This window comes from Coregonus clupeaformis, unplaced genomic scaffold (genome assembly GCF_020615455.1).
Source record: "Coregonus clupeaformis isolate EN_2021a unplaced genomic scaffold, ASM2061545v1 scaf0037, whole genome shotgun sequence".
Lineage (NCBI taxonomy): Eukaryota > Metazoa > Chordata > Actinopteri > Salmoniformes > Salmonidae > Coregonus > Coregonus clupeaformis.
Window position 1 is genome coordinate 1,171,774 of NW_025533492.1, and position 18,227 is coordinate 1,190,000.

General features: G+C 50.3%; 1 protein-coding gene across 1 annotated transcript in view; it reads right to left on the reverse strand.

The window, feature by feature from the left end:
- The window catches only part of LOC121556150 (AT-rich interactive domain-containing protein 4B-like), a 93,805-nt gene that overhangs the window by 53,935 nt on the left and 21,643 nt on the right, over positions 1–18,227 (reverse strand). Inside the window, exon 7 of the mRNA XM_045212653.1 lies at positions 11,137–11,366. Within this exon, the coding sequence (XP_045068588.1) occupies positions 11,137–11,366 (230 nt within the window). The remainder of the gene's footprint in view (positions 1–11,136; positions 11,367–18,227) is intronic.

Here is an 18,227-nt window from a genome sequence, read left to right on the forward strand (position 1 = left end):
CTGGTGCAGGTCTACAATTTTGTTTCTGGTGTCCTTTGACAGCTCTTTGGTCTTGGCAATAGTGGAGTTTGGAGTGTGACTGTTTGAGGTTGTGGGCAGGTGTCTTTTATACTGATAACAAGTTCAAACAGGTGCCATTAATACAGGTAACGAGTGGAGGACAGAGGAGCCTCTTAAAGAAGAAGTTACAGGTCTGTGAGAGCCAGAAATCTTGCTTGTTTGTAGGTGACCAAATACTTATTTTCTACCACAATTTGCAAATAAATTCATAAAAAATCCTACAATGTGATTTTCTGGATTTTTTTCCCTCCTTTTGTCTGTCATAGTTGACGTGTACCTATGATGAAAATTACAGGCCTCTCTCATCTTTTTAAGTGGGAGAACTTGCACAATTGGTGGCTGACTAAATACTTTTTCCCCACTGTACAGACAATAAAATGCAGTCACTCAGTGTACGGCAGTCACGTCTAGTCAGGAACCACATTACAAGCATTTCAATCAATTGAGAGCAAACAGGAGGTCCTGAAAGACGATTCAGTGGTGAAATCTAACTCAGACAGTCTGTTCTGCTTCAAGCAGGACCAAGTCTTGTTAAATACAGACATCTTCTCATGTTCTCCTGTCCTCTGTCTAGAGTGAACCTACAGCAACACAACTACAGTACTGTGTTTCCACTATATACTCCCCAAAATACATTAAATAAACATGTATATTTCTGCGGAGACAGGTTTTAAAGGGATAGTGTGAGATTTAGGCAATGAAGACCTTTTTTCTACTTCTCTAGAGTCAGATGAAAGCTGCTACCTATCTGCTACCTACCTGCTAGATACCTGCTAGATACCTGCTAGATACCTGCTGTGTCTCTGTTTGCAGTTTGAATGAAGTTGCTAACCTAGCAGCAAACAAAACTACCTTAAACGTCCTTCAAACTGCACGCAGAGATACTGGACACAGAGACATACAAATGGTATCCATGAATTCATCTGACTCTTCTGGGGAAGTAGATAAAGTCTTGCACTATCCCTTTAAGATCAGAGTGACGAGTTACAACCTATATTGGTTGCAAAAAGAGCGAGGAGTGGTCTGAACGAGAGCCAGGAGAGTACAGCCACCTCATCATCTCCCTACAGTCCAGTGGTCTGAATGAGAGCCAGGAGAGTACAGCCACCTCATCATCTCCCTACAGTCCAGTGGTCTGAATGAGAGCCAGGAGAGTTCAGCCACCTCATCCTCTCCCTACAGTCCAGTGGTGTGAATGAGAGCCAGGAGAGTACAGCCACCTCATCATCTCCCTATAGTCCAGTGGTGTGAATGAGAGCCAGGAGAGTACAGCCACCTCATCATCTCCCTACAGTCTAGTGGTCTGAATGAGAGCCAGGAGAGTACAGCCACCTCATCATCTCCCTACAGTCTAGTGGTCTGAATGAGAGCCAGGAGAGTACAGCCACCTCATCATCTCCCTACAGTCCAGTGGTGTGAATGAGAGCCAGGAGAGTTCAGCCACCTCATCATCTCCCTACAGTCCAGTGGTCTGAATGAGAGCCAGGAGAGTACAGCCACCTCATCATCTCCCTACAGTCCAGTGGTGTGAATGAGAGCCAGGAGAGTACAGCCACCTCATCATCTCCCTACAGTCTAGTGGTGTGAATGAGAGCCAGGAGAGTACAGCCACCTCATCATCTCCCTACAGTTTAGTGGTCTGAATGAGAGCCAGGAGAGTACAGCCACCTCATCATCTCCCTACAGTCCAGTGGTCTGAATGAGAGCCAGGAGAGTTCAGCCACCTCATCATCTCCCTACAGTCTAATGGTCTGAATGAGAGCCAGGAGAGTACAGCCACCTCATCATCTCCCTACAGTCCAGTGGTGTGAATGAGAGCCAGGAGAGTTCAGCCACCTCATCATCTCCCTACAGTTCAGTGGTGTGAATGAGAGCCAGGAGAGTACAGCCACCTCATCATCTCCCTACAGTCTAGTGGTGTGAATGAGAGCCAGGAGAGTACAGCCACCTCATCCTCTCCCTACAGTCCAGTGGTCTGAATGAGAGCCAGGAGAGTACAGCCACCTCATCCTCTCCCTACAGTCCAGTGGTGTGAATGAGAGCCAGGAGAGTACAGCCACCTCATCATCTCCCTACAGTCTAGTGGTCTGAATGAGAGCCAGGAGAGTACAGCCACCTCATCATCTCCCTACAGTCTAGTGGTCTGAATGAGAGCCAGGAGAGTACAGCCACCTCATCATCTCCCTACAGTCTAGTGGTCTGAATGAGAGCCAGGAGAGTACAGCCACCTCATCATCTCCCTACAGTCCAGTGGTGTGAATGAGAGCCAGGAGAGTACAGCCACCTCATCATCTCCCTACAGTCTAGTGGTCTGAATGAGAGCCAGGAGAGTACAGCCACCTCATCATCTCCCTACAGTCTAGTGGTCTGAATGAGAGCCAGGAGAGTACAGCCACCTCATCATCTCCCTACAGTTTAGTGGTCTGAATGAGAGCCAGGAGAGTACAGCCACCTCATCATCTCCCTACAGTCCAGTGGTCTGAATGAGAGCCAGGAGAGTTCAGCCACCTCATCCTCTCCCTACAGTCCAGTGGTGTGAATGAGAGCCAGGAGAGTACAGTCACCTCATCATCTCCCTATAGTCCAGTGGTGTGAATGAGAGCCAGGAGAGTACAGCCACCTCATCATCTCCCTACAGTCTAGTGGTCTGAATGAGAGCCAGGAGAGTACAGCCACCTCATCATCTCCCTACAGTCCAGTGGTGTGAATGAGAGCCAGGAGAGTTCAGCCACCTCATCATCTCCCTACAGTCCAGTGGTCTGAATGAGAGCCAGGAGAGTACAGCCACCTCATCATCTCCCTACAGTCCAGTGGTGTGAATGAGAGCCAGGAGAGTACAGCCACCTCATCATCTCCCTACAGTCTAGTGGTGTGAATGAGAGCCAGGAGAGTACAGCCACCTCATCATCTCCCTACAGTTTAGTGGTCTGAATGAGAGCCAGGAGAGTACAGCCACCTCATCATCTCCCTACAGTCCAGTGGTCTGAATGAGAGCCAGGAGAGTTCAGCCACCTCATCATCTCCCTACAGTCTAATGGTCTGAATGAGAGCCAGGAGAGTACAGCCACCTCATCATCTCCCTACAGTCCAGTGGTGTGAATGAGAGCCAGGAGAGTTCAGCCACCTCATCATCTCCCTACAGTCCAGTGGTGTGAATGAGAGCCAGGAGAGTACAGCCACCTCATCATCTCCCTACAGTCTAGTGGTGTGAATGAGAGCCAGGAGAGTACAGCCACCTCATCCTCTCCCTACAGTCCAGTGGTCTGAATGAGAGCCAGGAGAGTACAGCCACCTCATCCTCTCCCTACAGTCCAGTGGTGTGAATGAGAGCCAGGAGAGTACAGCCACCTCATCATCTCCCTACAGTCTAGTGGTCTGAATGAGAGCCAGGAGAGTACAACCACCTCATCATCTCCCTACAGTCTAGTGGTCTGAATGAGAGCCAGGAGAGTACAGCCACCTCATCATCTCCCTACAGTCTAGTGGTCTGAATGAGAGCCAGGAGAGTACAGCCACCTCATCATCTCCCTACAGTCCAGTGGTGTGAATGAGAGCCAGGAGAGTACAGCCACCTCATCATCTCCCTACAGTCTAGTGGTCTGAATGAGAGCCAGGAGAGTACAGCCACCTCATCATCTCCCTACAGTCCAGTGGTGTGAATGAGAGCCAGGAGAGTTCAGCCACCTCATCATCTCCCTACAGTCCAGTGGTCTGAATGAGAGCCAGGAGAGTACAGCCACCTCATCATCTCCCTACAGTCTAGTGGTCTGAATGAGAGCCAGGAGAGTTCAGCCACCTCATCATCTCCCTACTGTCTAGTGGTCTGAATGAGAGCCAGGAGAGTACAGCCACCTCATCATCTCCCTACAGTCCAGTGGTGTGAATGAGAGCCAGGAGAGTTCAGCCACCTCATCATCTCCCTACAGTCCAGTGGTGTGAATGAGAGCCAGGAGAGTACAGCCACCTCATCATCTCCCTACAGTCTAGTGGTCTGAATGAGAGCCAGGAGAGTACAGCCACCTCATCATCTCCCTACAGTCTAGTGGTCTGAATGAGAGCCAGGAGAGTACAGCCACCTCATCATCTCCCTACAGTCCAGTGGTATGAATGAGAGCCAGGAGAGTTCAGCCACCTCATCATCTCCCTACAGTCTAGTGGTCTGAATGAGAGCCAGGAGAGTTCAGCCACCTCATCATCTCTCTACAATCTAGTGGTCTGAATGAGAGCCAGGAGAGTTCAGCCACCTCATCATCTCCCTACAGTCCAGTGGTGTGAATGAGAGCCAGGAGAGTTCAGCCACCTCATCATCTCCCTACAGTCCAGTGGTGTGAATGAGAGCCAGGAGAGTACAGCCACCTCATCATCTCCCTACAGTCCAGTGGTGTGAATGAGAGCCAGGAGAGTTCAGCCACCTCATCATCTCCCTACAGTCCAGTGGTGTGAATGAGAGCCAGGAGAGTACAGCCACCTCATCATCTCCCTACAGTCCAGTGGTGTGAATGAGAGCCAGGAGAGTACAGCCACCTCATCCTCTCCCTACAGTCCAGTGGTCTGAATGAGAGCCAGGAGAGTACAGCCACCTCATCCTCTCCCTACAGTCCAGTGGTGTGAATGAGAGCCAGGAGAGTACAGCCACCTCATCATCTCCCTACAGTCTAGTGGTCTGAATGAGAGCCAGGAGAGTACAGCCACCTCATCATCTCCCTACAGTCTAGTGGTCTGAATGAGAGCCAGGAGAGTACAGCCACCTCATCATCTCCCTACAGTCCAGTGGTATGAATGAGAGCCAGGAGAGTTCAGCCACCTCATCATCTCCCTACAGTCTAGTGGTCTGAATGAGAGCCAGGAGAGTTCAGCCAACTCATCATCTCCCTACAGTCCAGTGGTGTGAATGAGAGCCAGGAGAGTTCAGCCACCTCATCATCTCCCTACAGTCCAGTGGTGTGAATGAGAGCCAGGAGAGTACAGCCACCTCATCATCTCCCTACAGTCTAGTGGTCTGAATGAGAGCCAGGAGAGTACAGCCACCTCATCATCTCCCTACAGTCTAGTGGTGTGAATGAGAGCCAGGAGAGTACAGCCACCTCATCATCTCCCTACAGTCCAGTGGTCTGAATGAGAGCCAGGAGAGTACAGCCACCTCATCCTCTCCCTACAGTCCAGTGGTCTGAATGAGAGCCAGGAGAGTACAGCCACCTCATCCTCTCCCTATAGTCCAGTGGTGTGAATGAGAGCCAGGAGAGTACAGCCACCTCATCATCTCCCTACAGTCTAGTGGTCTGAATGAGAGCCAGGAGAGTACAGCCACCTCATCATCTCCCTACAGTCTAGTGGTCTGAATGAGAGCCAGGAGAGTACAGCCACCTCATCATCTCCCTACAGTCCAGTGGTGTGAATGAGAGCCAGGAGAGTTCAGCCACCTCATCATCTCCCTACAGTCTAGTGGTCTGAATGAGAGCCAGGAGAGTTCAGCCACCTCATCATCTCTCTACAGTCTAGTGGTCTGAATGAGAGCCAGGAGAGTTCAGCCACCTCATCATCTCCCTACAGTCCAGTGGTGTGAATGAGAGCCAGGAGAGTTCAGCCACCTCATCATCTCCCTACAGTCCAGTGGTGTGAATGAGAGCCAGGAGAGTACAGCCACCTCATCATCTCCCTACAGTCTAGTGGTCTGAATGAGAGGCAGGAGAGTACAGCCACCTCATCATCTCCCTACAGTCTAGTGGTGTGAATGAGATTCAGGAGAGTACAGCCACCTCATCTCCAATTGCACACATCAGTTACACTATATATACAAAAGTATGTGGAAACCCCTTCAAATTAGTGGATTCGGCTATTTCAGTCACACCCGTTGCTGACCGGTGTATAAAATCGAGCACACCGCCATGCAATCTCCAAAGACAAACATTGGCAGTTGAATGGCCTTACTGAAGAGCTCAGTGACTTTCAACGTGGCACCGTCATAGGATGACACCTTTCCTACAAGTCAGTTCGTCAAATTTCTGCCCTGCTAGAGCTGCCCCGGTCAACTGTAAGGGCTGTTATTGTGAAGTGGAAACGTCTAGGAGCAACAACGGCTCAGCCGCGAAGTGGTAGGAGACACAAGCTCACAGAACGGGGCCGCCGAGTGCTGAAGCGCGTAAAAATCATCTGTCCTCGGTTGCAACACTCACTACCGAGTTCCAAACTGCCTCTGGAAGCAACGTCAGCACAATACCTGTTCGTCAGGAGCTGGGTTTCCATAGCCAAGCAGCCGCACACAAGCCTAAGATCACCATGCGCAACGCCAAGCGTCGGCTGGAGTGGTGTAAAGCTCGCCGCCATTGGACTCTGGAGCAGTGGAAACGCGTTCTCTGGAGTGATGAATCACGCTTCACCATCTGGCAGTCCAAAGGACTAATCTGGGTTTGGCGGATGCCAGGAGAACGCTACCTGCCCCAATGCATAGTGCCAACTGTAAACTTTGGTGGAGGAGGAATAATGGTCTGTGGCTGTTTTCATGGTTCGGGCTAGGCCCCTTAGTTCCAGTGAAGGGAAATGTGAACGCTCTAGCATACAATGACATTCTAGATGATTCTGTGCTTCCAACTTTGTGGCAACAGTTTTGGGAAGGCCCTTTCGTGTTTCAGCATGACCATGACCCCGTGCATATAGCGAGGTCCATACAGAAATGGGTTTGTTGAGATCAATGTGGAAGAAATTGACTGGCCTGCACAAAGCCCTGACCTCAACCCCATTGAACACCTTTGGGATGAATTGGAACGCCGACTGCAGGTCAGGCCTAATCGCCCAACATCAGTGCCCGACCTCACTAATGCTCTTGTGGCTGAATGGAAGCAAGTCCCCACAGCAATGTTCCAACATCTAGTGGAAAGCCTTCCCAGAAGAGTGGAGGCTGTTATAGCAGCAAATGGGGGACCAACTCCATATTAATGCTCATGATTTTGGAAAGAGATGTTAGACGAGCAGGTGTCCACATACCTTTGGTAATGTAGTGTATATTTCAGATGGTGTTAATTTTCTACCTGACAGGTGGGTCTGTCCCTTCGCCTAGTCAACAGTCAATCACCACTTCCCACTCTTGGGTGAATACAGATGACTTGACGGCCAAAGATGGGTAATTTGTATATTCTCCTCTACTCCCTCTATGTCAGGTTGGAGAGAGATTGACAAGACTCTACAAACCCCATGCATCCAGACAAAACAAAGCAAATGTCACTATTTTTTAAACCTATTGTAATTCTCTTCCTTTAACAATAACTGTCTCAGATGCAGAACTAAACACAACAATGTTAAAGTAGAAATACATCTACAGAATAGATGAAAGCTCAAACATTCAGCTAAGGAGAGGCAGGAGCTTCCAAAGCTGCATGGTAAAACCACACGCTATTGACCAACTCTTTCAAGTCTGGACATCCAGTAATATTTTAGACTCAACAAGACAGAGCGTCCATGTCTAGTTACTGAACCTGTGAGTGCAGATGCAGCACATCACAACAAGCCATAGGATGGAATAAACACAGGACCGCTAAAGGAGCAGAAAGCTGTTAGAACAGAACTCACAGCAGAGACAAAGGACAGAGCACAAGACAGCCACAGGACCAGAGCTCTGCTGACTGACTGACTGACTGACTGGCTGACTGGCTGACTGGCTGACTGGCTGACTGACTGGCTGGCTGGCTGGCTGACTGACTGACTGGCTGACAAACTGGCTGACTGGCTGGCCACAGGACCAGAGCTCTGCTGACTGACTGACTGACTGACTGGCTGACTGACTGACTGGCTGGCTGACTGGCTGGCTGACTGGCTGACTGACTGACTGGCTGACTGACTGACTGGCTGACAAACTGACTGGCTGACAAACTGGTTGACTGACTGACTGGCTGACTGGCTGACTGACTGGCTGACTGACTGACTGACTGACAAACTGACTGGCTGACTGACTGACTGGCTGACAGACTGACTGACTGACAAACTGACTGGCTGACTGACTGACTGACTGACTGACAGACTGACTGGCTGACTGACTGACTGACTGACTGGCTGACAAACTGACTGGCTGACAAACTGACTGGCTGACTGACTGACAGACTGACTGGCTGACAGACTGACTGGCTGACTGGCTGACAGACTGACTGGCTGACTGGCTGACTGGCTGACTGACTGACTGACTGGCTGACTGGCTGACTGACTGACAGACTGACAGACTGACTGGCTGACTGGCTGACTGGCTGGCTGACAAACTGACTGGCTGACAAACTGACTGAATGACTAGCTGACTGAATGACTGAGCAGCCGTACTGCAGAGAGTGGGAGCCAGATCCAGCACAGCATGCAGTTGAAAAAGAGTAGATGCAGTCAAGCTTTGAGTGCTCAGAACCATCCCTGCTGTGGGCACTGGCTGAGACATGGAGCCATCCCTGCTGTGGGCACTGGCTGAGACATGGAGCCATCCCTGCTGTGGGCACTGGCTGAGACATGGAGCCATCCCTGCTGTGGGCACTGGCTGAGACATGGAGCCATCCCTGCTGTGGGCACTGGCTGAGACATGGAGCCATCCCTGCTGTGGGCACTGGCTGAGACATGGAGCCATCCCTGCTGTGGGCACTGGCTGACACATGACAAGAGGGGCACACTAATGGTACTAGTGGGGCATAGAGGGTAGAGGAGCAGTAGAGCAGAGCTCAGCCAGGGCAGTAGAGGGTAGAGGGGCAGTAAAGCAGAGCTCAGCCAGGGCAGTAGAGGGGCAGTAAAGCAGAGCTCAGCCAGGGCAATAGAGGGTAGAGGGGCAGTAGAGCAGAGCTCAGCCAGGGCAGTAGAGGGGCAGTAAAGCAGAGCTCAGCCAGGGCAATAGGGTAGAGGGGCAGTAAAGCAGAGCTCAGCCAGGGCAATAGAGGGGCAGTAGAGCAGAGCTCAGCCAGGGCAGTAGAGTGCAGAGGGGCAGCATAGCTCAGCCAGGGCAATAGAGGTTAGAGGGGCAGTAGAGCAGAGCTCAGCCAGGGCAGTAGAGGGTATAGGGGCAGTAGAGCTCAGCCAGGGCAATAGAGGGTAGAGGGGCAGTAGAGCAGAGCTCAGCCAGGGCAGTAGAGGGGCAGTAAAGCAGAGCTCAGCCAGGGCAATAGGGTAGAGGGGCAGTAGAGCTCAGCCAGGCCAATAGAGGGTAGAGGGGCAGTAGAGCAGAGCTCAGCCAGGGCAATAGAGGTTAGAGGGGCAGTAGAGCAGAGCTCAGCCAGGGCAGTAGAGGGGCAGTAGAGCAGAGCTCAGCCAGGGCAATAGAGGTTAGAGGGGCAGTAGAGCAGAGCTCAGCCAGGGCAGTAGAGGGGCAGTAGAGCAGAGCTCAGCCAGGGCAGTAGAGTGCAGAGGGGCAGCATAGCTCAGCCAGGGCAATAGAGGTTAGAGGGGCAGTAGAGCAGAGCTCAGCCAGGGCAGTAGAGGGTAGAGGGGCAGTAGAGCAGAGCTCAGCCAGGGCAGTAGAGGGTAGAGGGGCAGCAGAGCTCAGCCAGGGCAATAGAGGGTAGAGGGGCAGTAAAGCAGAGCTCAGCCAGGGCAATAGAGGGTAGAGGGGCAGTACAGCAGTGCTCAGCCAGGGCAGTAGAGGGGCAGTAAAGCAGAGCTCAGCCAGGGCAATAGAGGGTAGAGGGGCAGCAGAGCTCAGCCAGGGCAGTAGAGGGTAGAGAGCAGCAGAGCTCAGCCAGGGCAGTAGAGGGTAGAGGGGCAGCAGAGCTCAGCCAGGGCAGTAGAGGGTAGAGGGGCAGCAGAGCTCAGCCAGGGCAATAGAGGGTAGAGGGGTAGCAGAGCAGAGCTCAGCCAGGGCGGTAGAGGGGCAGTAAAGCAGAGCTCAGCCAGGGCAATAGAGGGTATAGGGGCAGTAGAGCAGAGCTCAGCCAGGGCAATAGAGGGTAGAGGGGCAGTAGAGCAGAGCTCAGCCAGGGCAGTAGAGGGTAGAGGGGCAGTAGAGCAGAGCTCAGCCAGGGCAATAGATGTTAGAGGGGCAGTAGAGCAGTGCTCAGCCAGGGCAGTAGAGGGGCCGTAAATCAGAGCTCAGCCAGGGCAATAGAGGGTAGACGGGCAGTAAAGCAGAGCTCAGCCAGGGCAATAGAGGGTAGAGGGGCAGTAAAGCAGAGCTCAGCCAGGGCAATAGATGTTAGAGGGGCAGTAGAGCAGAGCTCTGCCAGGGCAGTAGAGGGTATAGGGGCAGCAGAGCAGAGCAGAGCTCAGCCAGGGCAGTAGAGGGACAGTAAAGCAGAGCTCAGCCAGGGCAATAGAGGGTAGAGGGGCAGCAGAGCTCAGCCAGGGAAATAAGAGGTTAGAGGGGCAGTAGAGCAGAGCTCAGCCAGGGCAGTAGAGGGGCAGTAGAGCAGAGCTCAGCCAGGGCAGTAGAGGGGCAGTAGAGCAGTGCTCAGCCAGGGCAGTAGAGGGGCAGTAGAGCAGAGCTCAGCCAGGGCAGTAGAGGGGCAGTAGAGCAGAGCTCAGCCAGGGCATTAGAGTGCAGAGGGGCAGCAGAGCTCAGCCAGGGAAATAAGAGGTTAGAGGGGCAGTAGACTAGAGCTCAGCCAGGGCAGTAGAGGGTATAGGGGCAGTAGAGCTCAGCCAGGGCAGTAGAGGGGCAGCAGAGCAGAGCTCAGCCAGGGCAGTAGAGGGTAGAGGGGCAGCAGAGCAGAGCTCAGCCAGGGCAGTAGAGGGGCAGCAGAGCAGAGCTCAGCCAGGGCAGTAGAGGGTATAGGGGCAGCAGAGCAGAGCTCAGCCAGGGCAGTAGAGGGGCAGCAGAGCAGAGCTCAGCCAGGGCAGTAGAGGGGAAGCAGAGCAGAGCTCAGCCAGGGCAGTAGAGGGTAGAGGGGCAGCAGAGCAGAGCTCAGCCAGGGCAGTAGAGGGGCAGCAGAGCAGAGCTCAGCCAGGGCAGTAGAGGGGAAGCAGAGCAGAGCTCAGCCAGGACAGTAGAGGGTAGAGGGGCAAGTAGAGTAGAACTTTCCGGAAAAGTTAGGAATTTGAGGATAGGATTTAGATTTCTGAATTGTGCAACCCCCCCATCAACAGCACAGTCTACTAGACCAGCCCCAGCGGGAGAGAACCACCTACCCAGAGCCAGAGATGTCCTCCTCCTCCTCCCCTTCCTCCTGCTCCTCATCGTAAGGCTCCAGCTTCACTCCCTCCGCTCTGAGGCCAACAAACGAAGGCCCGTCTTCATCATCAGACTCATGCTTGTGATGATCTCCATCTTCTTCCTCATTGTCATCATCATCATCTTCTCTCTCAGCCTTCAAAGGTTCTGTATCAGGTTTGTTCCTGGTCAGCTCAGTCTTCTCCTCCTGTGGGGAGTGACATGGTGTTGTTACTTCATATTCTGCTTATCAATCATCTTATTACATCATATCCTGTTAATCAATCATCTTATTACATTACATTCTGTTTATCAACGACCATATTACATCATATCCTTTTTAACAATCATCATATTGCATCATATCCTGTTTATCAATCATCTTATTACATCATATCCTGTTCATCAATCATCTTTTTACATAATATCCTGTTAATCAATCATCTTATTACATCATATCCTGTTTATCAATCATCTTGTAACAAATGTTACACATATAGGCCCATCTAAAGGAGCCTAAAGTGAAAAACATACATGGTTATCTAACTAAAGGTTAAAAGACCAGGAATTGTATGTAAAGACTGTTTTCCCAACTGACAATAAAAGCTATGTCTGGTCTATGAACTTAATGTTTATTATTTTCATTAAATGCACTGTCAAATGCTGTATCTTTAAGTAATGGGGGCTGATGGGAGAAAAGGGGTGTCTGTTCGCACCAGGGGGAGAATAATGCCGCTCCTGGGGAGTCTGTGACCTAGGTTTAACCCTAACTCCTGGGGAGTCTGTGACCTAGGTTTAACCCTAACTCCTGGGGAGTCTGTGACCTAGGTTTAACCCTAACTCCTGGGGAGTCTGTGACCTAGGTTTAACCCTAACCCCTGGGGAGTCTGTGACCTAGGTTTAACCCTAACCCCTGGGGAGTCTGTGACCTAGGTTTAACCCTAACTCCTGGGGAGTCTGTGACCTAGGTTTAACCCTAACTCCTGGGGAGTCTGTGACCTAGGTTTAACCCTAACTCCTGGGGAGTCTGTGACCTAGGTTTAACCCTAACTCCTGGGGGAGTCTGTGACCTAGGTTTAACCCTAACTCCTGGGGAGTCTGTGACCTAGGTTTAACCCTAACCCCTGGGGAGTCTGTGACCTAGGTTTAACCCTAACTCCTGGGGAGTCTGTGACCTAGGTTTAACCCTAACTCCTGGGGAGTCTGTGACCTAGGTTTAACCCTAACTCCTGGGGAGTCTGTGACCTAGGTTTAACCCTAACCCCTGGGGAGTCTGTGACCTAGGTTTAACCCTAACCCCTGGGGAGTCTGTGACCTAGGTTTAACCCTAACCCCTGGGGGAGTCTGTGACCTAGGGTTTAACCCTAACTCCTGGGGAGTCTGTGACCTAGGTTTAACCCTAACTCCTGGGGAGTCTGTGACCTAGGTTTAACCCTAACTCCTGGGGAGTCTGTGACCTAGGTTTAACCCTAACTCCTGGGGAGTCTGTGACCTAGGTTTAACCCTAACCCCTGGGGAGTCTGTGACCTAGGTTTAACCCTAACTCCTGGGGAGTCTGTGACCTAGGTTTAACCCTAACCCCTGGGGAGTCTGTGACCTAGGTTTAACCCTAACTCCTGGGGAGTCTGTGACCTAGGTTTAACCCTAACTCCTGGGGAGTCTGTGACCTAGGTTTAACCCTAACCCCTGGGGAGTCTGTGACCTAGGTTTAACCCTAACTCCTGGGGAGTCTGTGACCTAGGTTTAACCCTAACCCCTGGGGAGTCTGTGACCTAGGTTTAACCCTAACTCCTGGGGAGTCTGTGACCTAGGTTTAACCCTAACCCCTGGGGAGTCTGTGACCTAGGTTTAACCCTAACTCCTGGGGAGTCTGTGACCTAGGTTTAACCCTAACTCCTGGGGAGTCTGTGACCTAGGTTTAACCCCTAACCCCTGGGGAGTCTGTGACCTAGGTTTAACCCTAACTCCTGGGGAGTCTGTGACCTAGGTTTAACCCTAACTCCTGGGGAGTCTGTGACCTAGGTTTAACCCTAACTCCTGGGGAGTCTGTGACCTAGGTTTAACCCTAACTCCTGGGGAGTCTGTGACCTAGGTTTAACCCTAACTCCTGGGGGAGTCTGTGACCTAGGTTTAACCCTAACTCCTGGGAGTCTGTGACCTAGGTTTAACCCTAACTCCTGGGGAGTCTGTGACCTAGGTTTAACCCTAACTCCTGGGGAGTCTGTGACCTAGGTTTAACCCTAACTCCTGGGGGAGTCTGTGACCTAGGTTTAACCCTAACTCCTGGGGAGTCTGTGACCTAGGTTTAACCCTAACTCCTGGGGAGTCTGTGACCTAGGTTTAACCCTAACTCCTGGGGAGTCTGTGACCTAGGGTTTAACCCTAACTCCTGGGGAGTCTGTGACCTAGGTTTAACCCTAACTCCTGGGGAGTCTGTGACCTAGGTTTAACCCTAACCCCTGGGGAGTCTGTGACCTAGGTTTAACCCTAACTCCTGGGGAGTCTGTGACCTAGGTTTAACCCTAACTCCTGGGGAGTCTGTGACCTAGGTTTAACCCTAACTCCTGGGGGAGTCTGTGACCTAGGTTTAACCCTAACTCCTGGGGAGTCTGTGACCTAGGTTTAACCCTAACTCCTGGGGAGTCTGTGACCTAGGTTTAACCCTAACCCCTGGGGAGTCTGTGACCTAGGTTTAACCCTAACTCCTGGGGAGTCTGTGACCTAGGTTTAACCCTAACTCCTGGGGAGTCTGTGACCTAGGTTTAACCCCTAACTCCTGGGGAGTCTGTGACCTAGGTTTAACCCCTAACTCCTGGGGAGTCTGTGACCTAGGTTTAACCCTAACTCCTGGGGAGTCTGTGACCTAGGGTTTAACCCTAACTCCTGGGGAGTCTGTGACCTAGGTTTAACCCTAACTCCTGGGGAGTCTGTGACCTAGGTTTAACCCTAACTCCTGGGGAGTCTGTGACCTAGGGTTTAACCCTAACTCCTGGGGAGTCTGTGACCTAGGTTTAACCCTAACTCCTGGGGAGTCTGTGACCTAGGTTTAACCCTAACTCCTGGGGAGTCTGTGACCTAGGTTTAACCCTAACCCCTGGGGAGTCTGTGACCTAGGTTTAACCCTAACTCCTGGGGAGTCTGTGACCTAGGTTTAACCCTAACTCCTGGGGAGTCTGTGACCTAGGGTTTAACCCTAACTCCTGGGGAGTCTGTGACCTAGGTTTAACCCTAACTCCTGGGGAGTCTGTGACCTAGGTTTAACCCTAACTCCTGGGGAGTCTGTGACCTAGGTTTAACCCTAACTCCTGGGGAGTCTGTGACCTAGGTTTAACCCTAACTCCTGGGGAGTCTGTGACCTAGGTTTAACCCTAACTCCTGGGGAGTCTGTGACCTAGGTTTAACCCAAAACTCCTGGGGAGTCTGTGACCTAGGTTTAACCCTAACTCCTGGGGAGTCTGTGACCTAGGTTTAACCCTAACTCCTGGGGAGTCTGTGACCTAGGTTTAACCCTAACTCCTGGGGAGTCTGTGACCTAGGTTTAACCCTAACTCCTGGGGAGTCTGTGACCTAGGTTTAACCCTAACTCCTGGGGAGTCTGTGACCTAGGTTTAACCCTAACTCCTGGGGAGTCTGTGACCTAGGTTTAACCCTAACTCCTGGGGAGTCTGTGACCTAGGTTTAACCCTAACTCCTGGGGAGTCTGTGACCTAGGTTTAACCCTAACCCCTGGGGAGTCTGTGACCTAGGTTTAACCCTAACTCCTGGGGAGTCTGTGACCTAGGTTTAACCCTAACCCCTGGGGAGTCTGTGACCTAGGTTTAACCCTAACCCTGGGGAGTCTGTGACCTAGGTTTAACCCTAACTCCTGGGGAGTCTGTGACCTAGGTTTAACCCTAACTCCTGGGGAGTCTGTGACCTAGGTTTAACCCCTAACCCCTGGGGAGTCTGTGACCTAGGTTTAACCCTAACTCCTGGGGAGTCTGTGACCTAGGTTTAACCCTAACCCCTGGGGAGTCTGTGACCTAGGTTTAACCCTAACTCCTGGGGAGTCTGTGACCTAGGTTTAACCCTAACTCCTGGGGAGTCTGTGACCTAGGGTTTAACCCTAACTCCTGGGGAGTCTGTGACCTAGGTTTAACCCTAACTCCTGGGGAGTCTGTGACCTAGGTTTAACCCTAACTCCTGGGGAGTCTGTGACCTAGGTTTAACCCTAACTCCTGGGGGAGTCTGTGACCTAGGTTTAACCCTAACTCCTGGGGAGTCTGTGACCTAGGTTTAACCCTAACTCCTGGGGAGTCTGTGACCTAGGTTTAACCCTAACTCCTGGGGAGTCTGTGACCTAGGTTTAACCCTAACCCCTGGGGAGTCTGTGACCTAGGGTTTAACCCTAACCCCTGGGGAGTCTGTGACCTAGGTTTAACCCTAACTCCTGGGGAGTCTGTGACCTAGGTTTAACCCTAACTCCTGGGGAGTCTGTGACCTAGGTTTAACCCTAACTCCTGGGGAGTCTGTGACCTAGGTTTAACCCTAACCCCTGGGGAGTCTGTGACCTAGGTTTAACCCTAACTCCTGGGGAGTCTGTGACCTAGGTTTAACCCTAACTCCTGGGGAGTCTGTGACCTAGGTTTAACCCTAACCCCTGGGGAGTCTGTGACCTAGGTTTAACCCTAACTCCTGGGGAGTCTGTGACCTAGGTTTAACCCTAACTCCTGGGGAGTCTGTGACCTAGGTTTAACCCTAACTCCTGGGGAGTCTGTGACCTAGGTTTAACCCTAACTCCTGGGGAGTCTGTGACCTAGGTTTAACCCTAACTCCTGGGGAGTCTGTGACCTAGGTTTAACCCTAACTCCTGGGGAGTCTGTGACCTAGGTTTAACCCTAACTCCTGGGGAGTCTGTGACCTAGGTTTAACCCTAACCCCTGGGGAGTCTGTGACCTAGGTTTAACCCTAACTCCTGGGGAGTCTGTGACCTAGGTTTAACCCCTAACTCCTGGGGAGTCTGTGACCTAGGTTTAACCCTAACCCCTGGGGAGTCTGTGACCTAGGTTTAACCCTAACTCCTGGGGAGTCTGTGACCTAGGTTTAACCCTAACCCCTGGGGAGTCTGTGACCTAGGGTTTAACCCTAACTCCTGGGGAGTCTGTGACCTAGGTTTAACCCTAACCCCTGGGGAGTCTGTGACCTAGGTTTAACCCTAACTCCTGGGGAGTCTGTGACCTAGGTTTAACCCTAACTCCTGGGGGAGTCTGTGACCTAGGTTTAACCCTAACCCTTGGGAGTCTGTGACCTAGGTTTAACCCTAACTCCTGGGGAGTCTGTGACCTAGGTTTAACCCTAACTCCTGGGGAGTCTGTGACCTAGGTTTAACCCTAACTCCTGGGGAGTCTGTGACCTAGGTTTAACCCTAACCCCTGGGGAGTCTGTGACCTAGGTTTAACCCTAACCCCTGGGGAGTCTGTGACCTAGGTTTAACCCTAACCCCTGGGGAGTCTGTGACCTAGGTTTAACCCTAACCCTAGGTTTGCCAGGTTCATTTCTAGAGAATTTAGTCGCTAAAGTGTTTGTTTAGATCTCTGTTAGGTGGCTGGAATACGCACAAAGCCCGTTCCGGCACAACTCTCCAAACAGTGGACTATACTTCCAAGCGGAGTTGTTGAACAATTTAAAGATTTCAAGTCATTAGTTCAAAGGGGGATCACAGTGAGATCAATGTTCTTTCCTTGGTGGATCACATACCTCACAGTGAGATCAATGGTCTTTCCTTGGTGGATCACATACCTCACAGTGATATCAATGCTCTTTCCTTGGTGGATCACATACCTCACAGTGAGATCAATGGTCTTTCCTTGGTATTTCTGTTGCCACACCGATATTTCTTTACTTTAAGGCTGGTGAAGTTTGACTTTTTGTTGGATTTTAAATGACTTTGAGTCTTGCACTCTTGCCACCGTGTCACTGACTACTATTGGACTGAGTTGCGTGTAAAGTGGGACTTGGAGTATGAACAGACAATTATTGGTTGATCTAGTTAGACTCATAGGGTTGGGACTATTGGTTGATTTAGTTAGACTCATAGGGTTGGGACTATTGGTTGATTTAGTTAGACTCATAGGGTTGGGACTATTGTGAAAATAAAGTGTTTTCTGTTGTCCTTATCTGAACTTTTGAGACAATATAATTTTGAGTTTTGCATTATAATATTTCTGGGTGATTATTTTGTTCCAATTTCATACATAAAGTGTACAAAGAAATACAAAGGCTTCAGTTTCTCTTTTAATTTTCAGTTCTCTATAGTTTGACCCTGTTGTATGTAGCATCAAAGGCTTCAGTTTCTCTTTTTATTTTCAGTTCTCTATAGTTTGACCCTGTTGTATGTAGCACCGTTGTATTACTGTGAATCAGGGTGAATGTTAAATCTTATTACATCATATCCTGTTAATCAATCATCTTATTACATCACATCCTGTTTATCAATCATCTTATTTCATCATATCATGTTTATCAATCATCTTACTACATCATATCCTGGGTGATTCTCACAAAACTGGCACTTGACAACAACAAAAAAATGTAATTCCTCTTGGATCACTCAGATTAGGATCGGTATTCATCTATTTCATGATTATTGTTATGTTTATTGATCAGATATTATGCATTTTACCACATTTTTCACATCTACCAACGCAAAAATTCTCATTACCGCAACAGTTTTCGAAGTCCAAAAAAGTCAACAAATCAATTTCTAATAAAAACAATTACATTGCTCACCTAATGAAAAGGCCTGAGTTAAACGTAACACTGAAAATATATTTAAAATTAAATGATTAACATTTATTTTGTAATTTCTCATTACCGCAATACATAATTTCTGAATATTGTTTTTTTGTGATAATTACTTGTTATTGTTATTTTTATGTACACATGTGACTCGTTTCAGGAAACTAAGCGTAAGTCGCGCGTCACTAATTCACAGGCATTTGAACTTAAACATTTATTTTTTATCAAAATGCGTTTTTTGCAGAAATGCCTTCTGGAACATTTGAACTTTCATGGGTGATTATAGCATTTC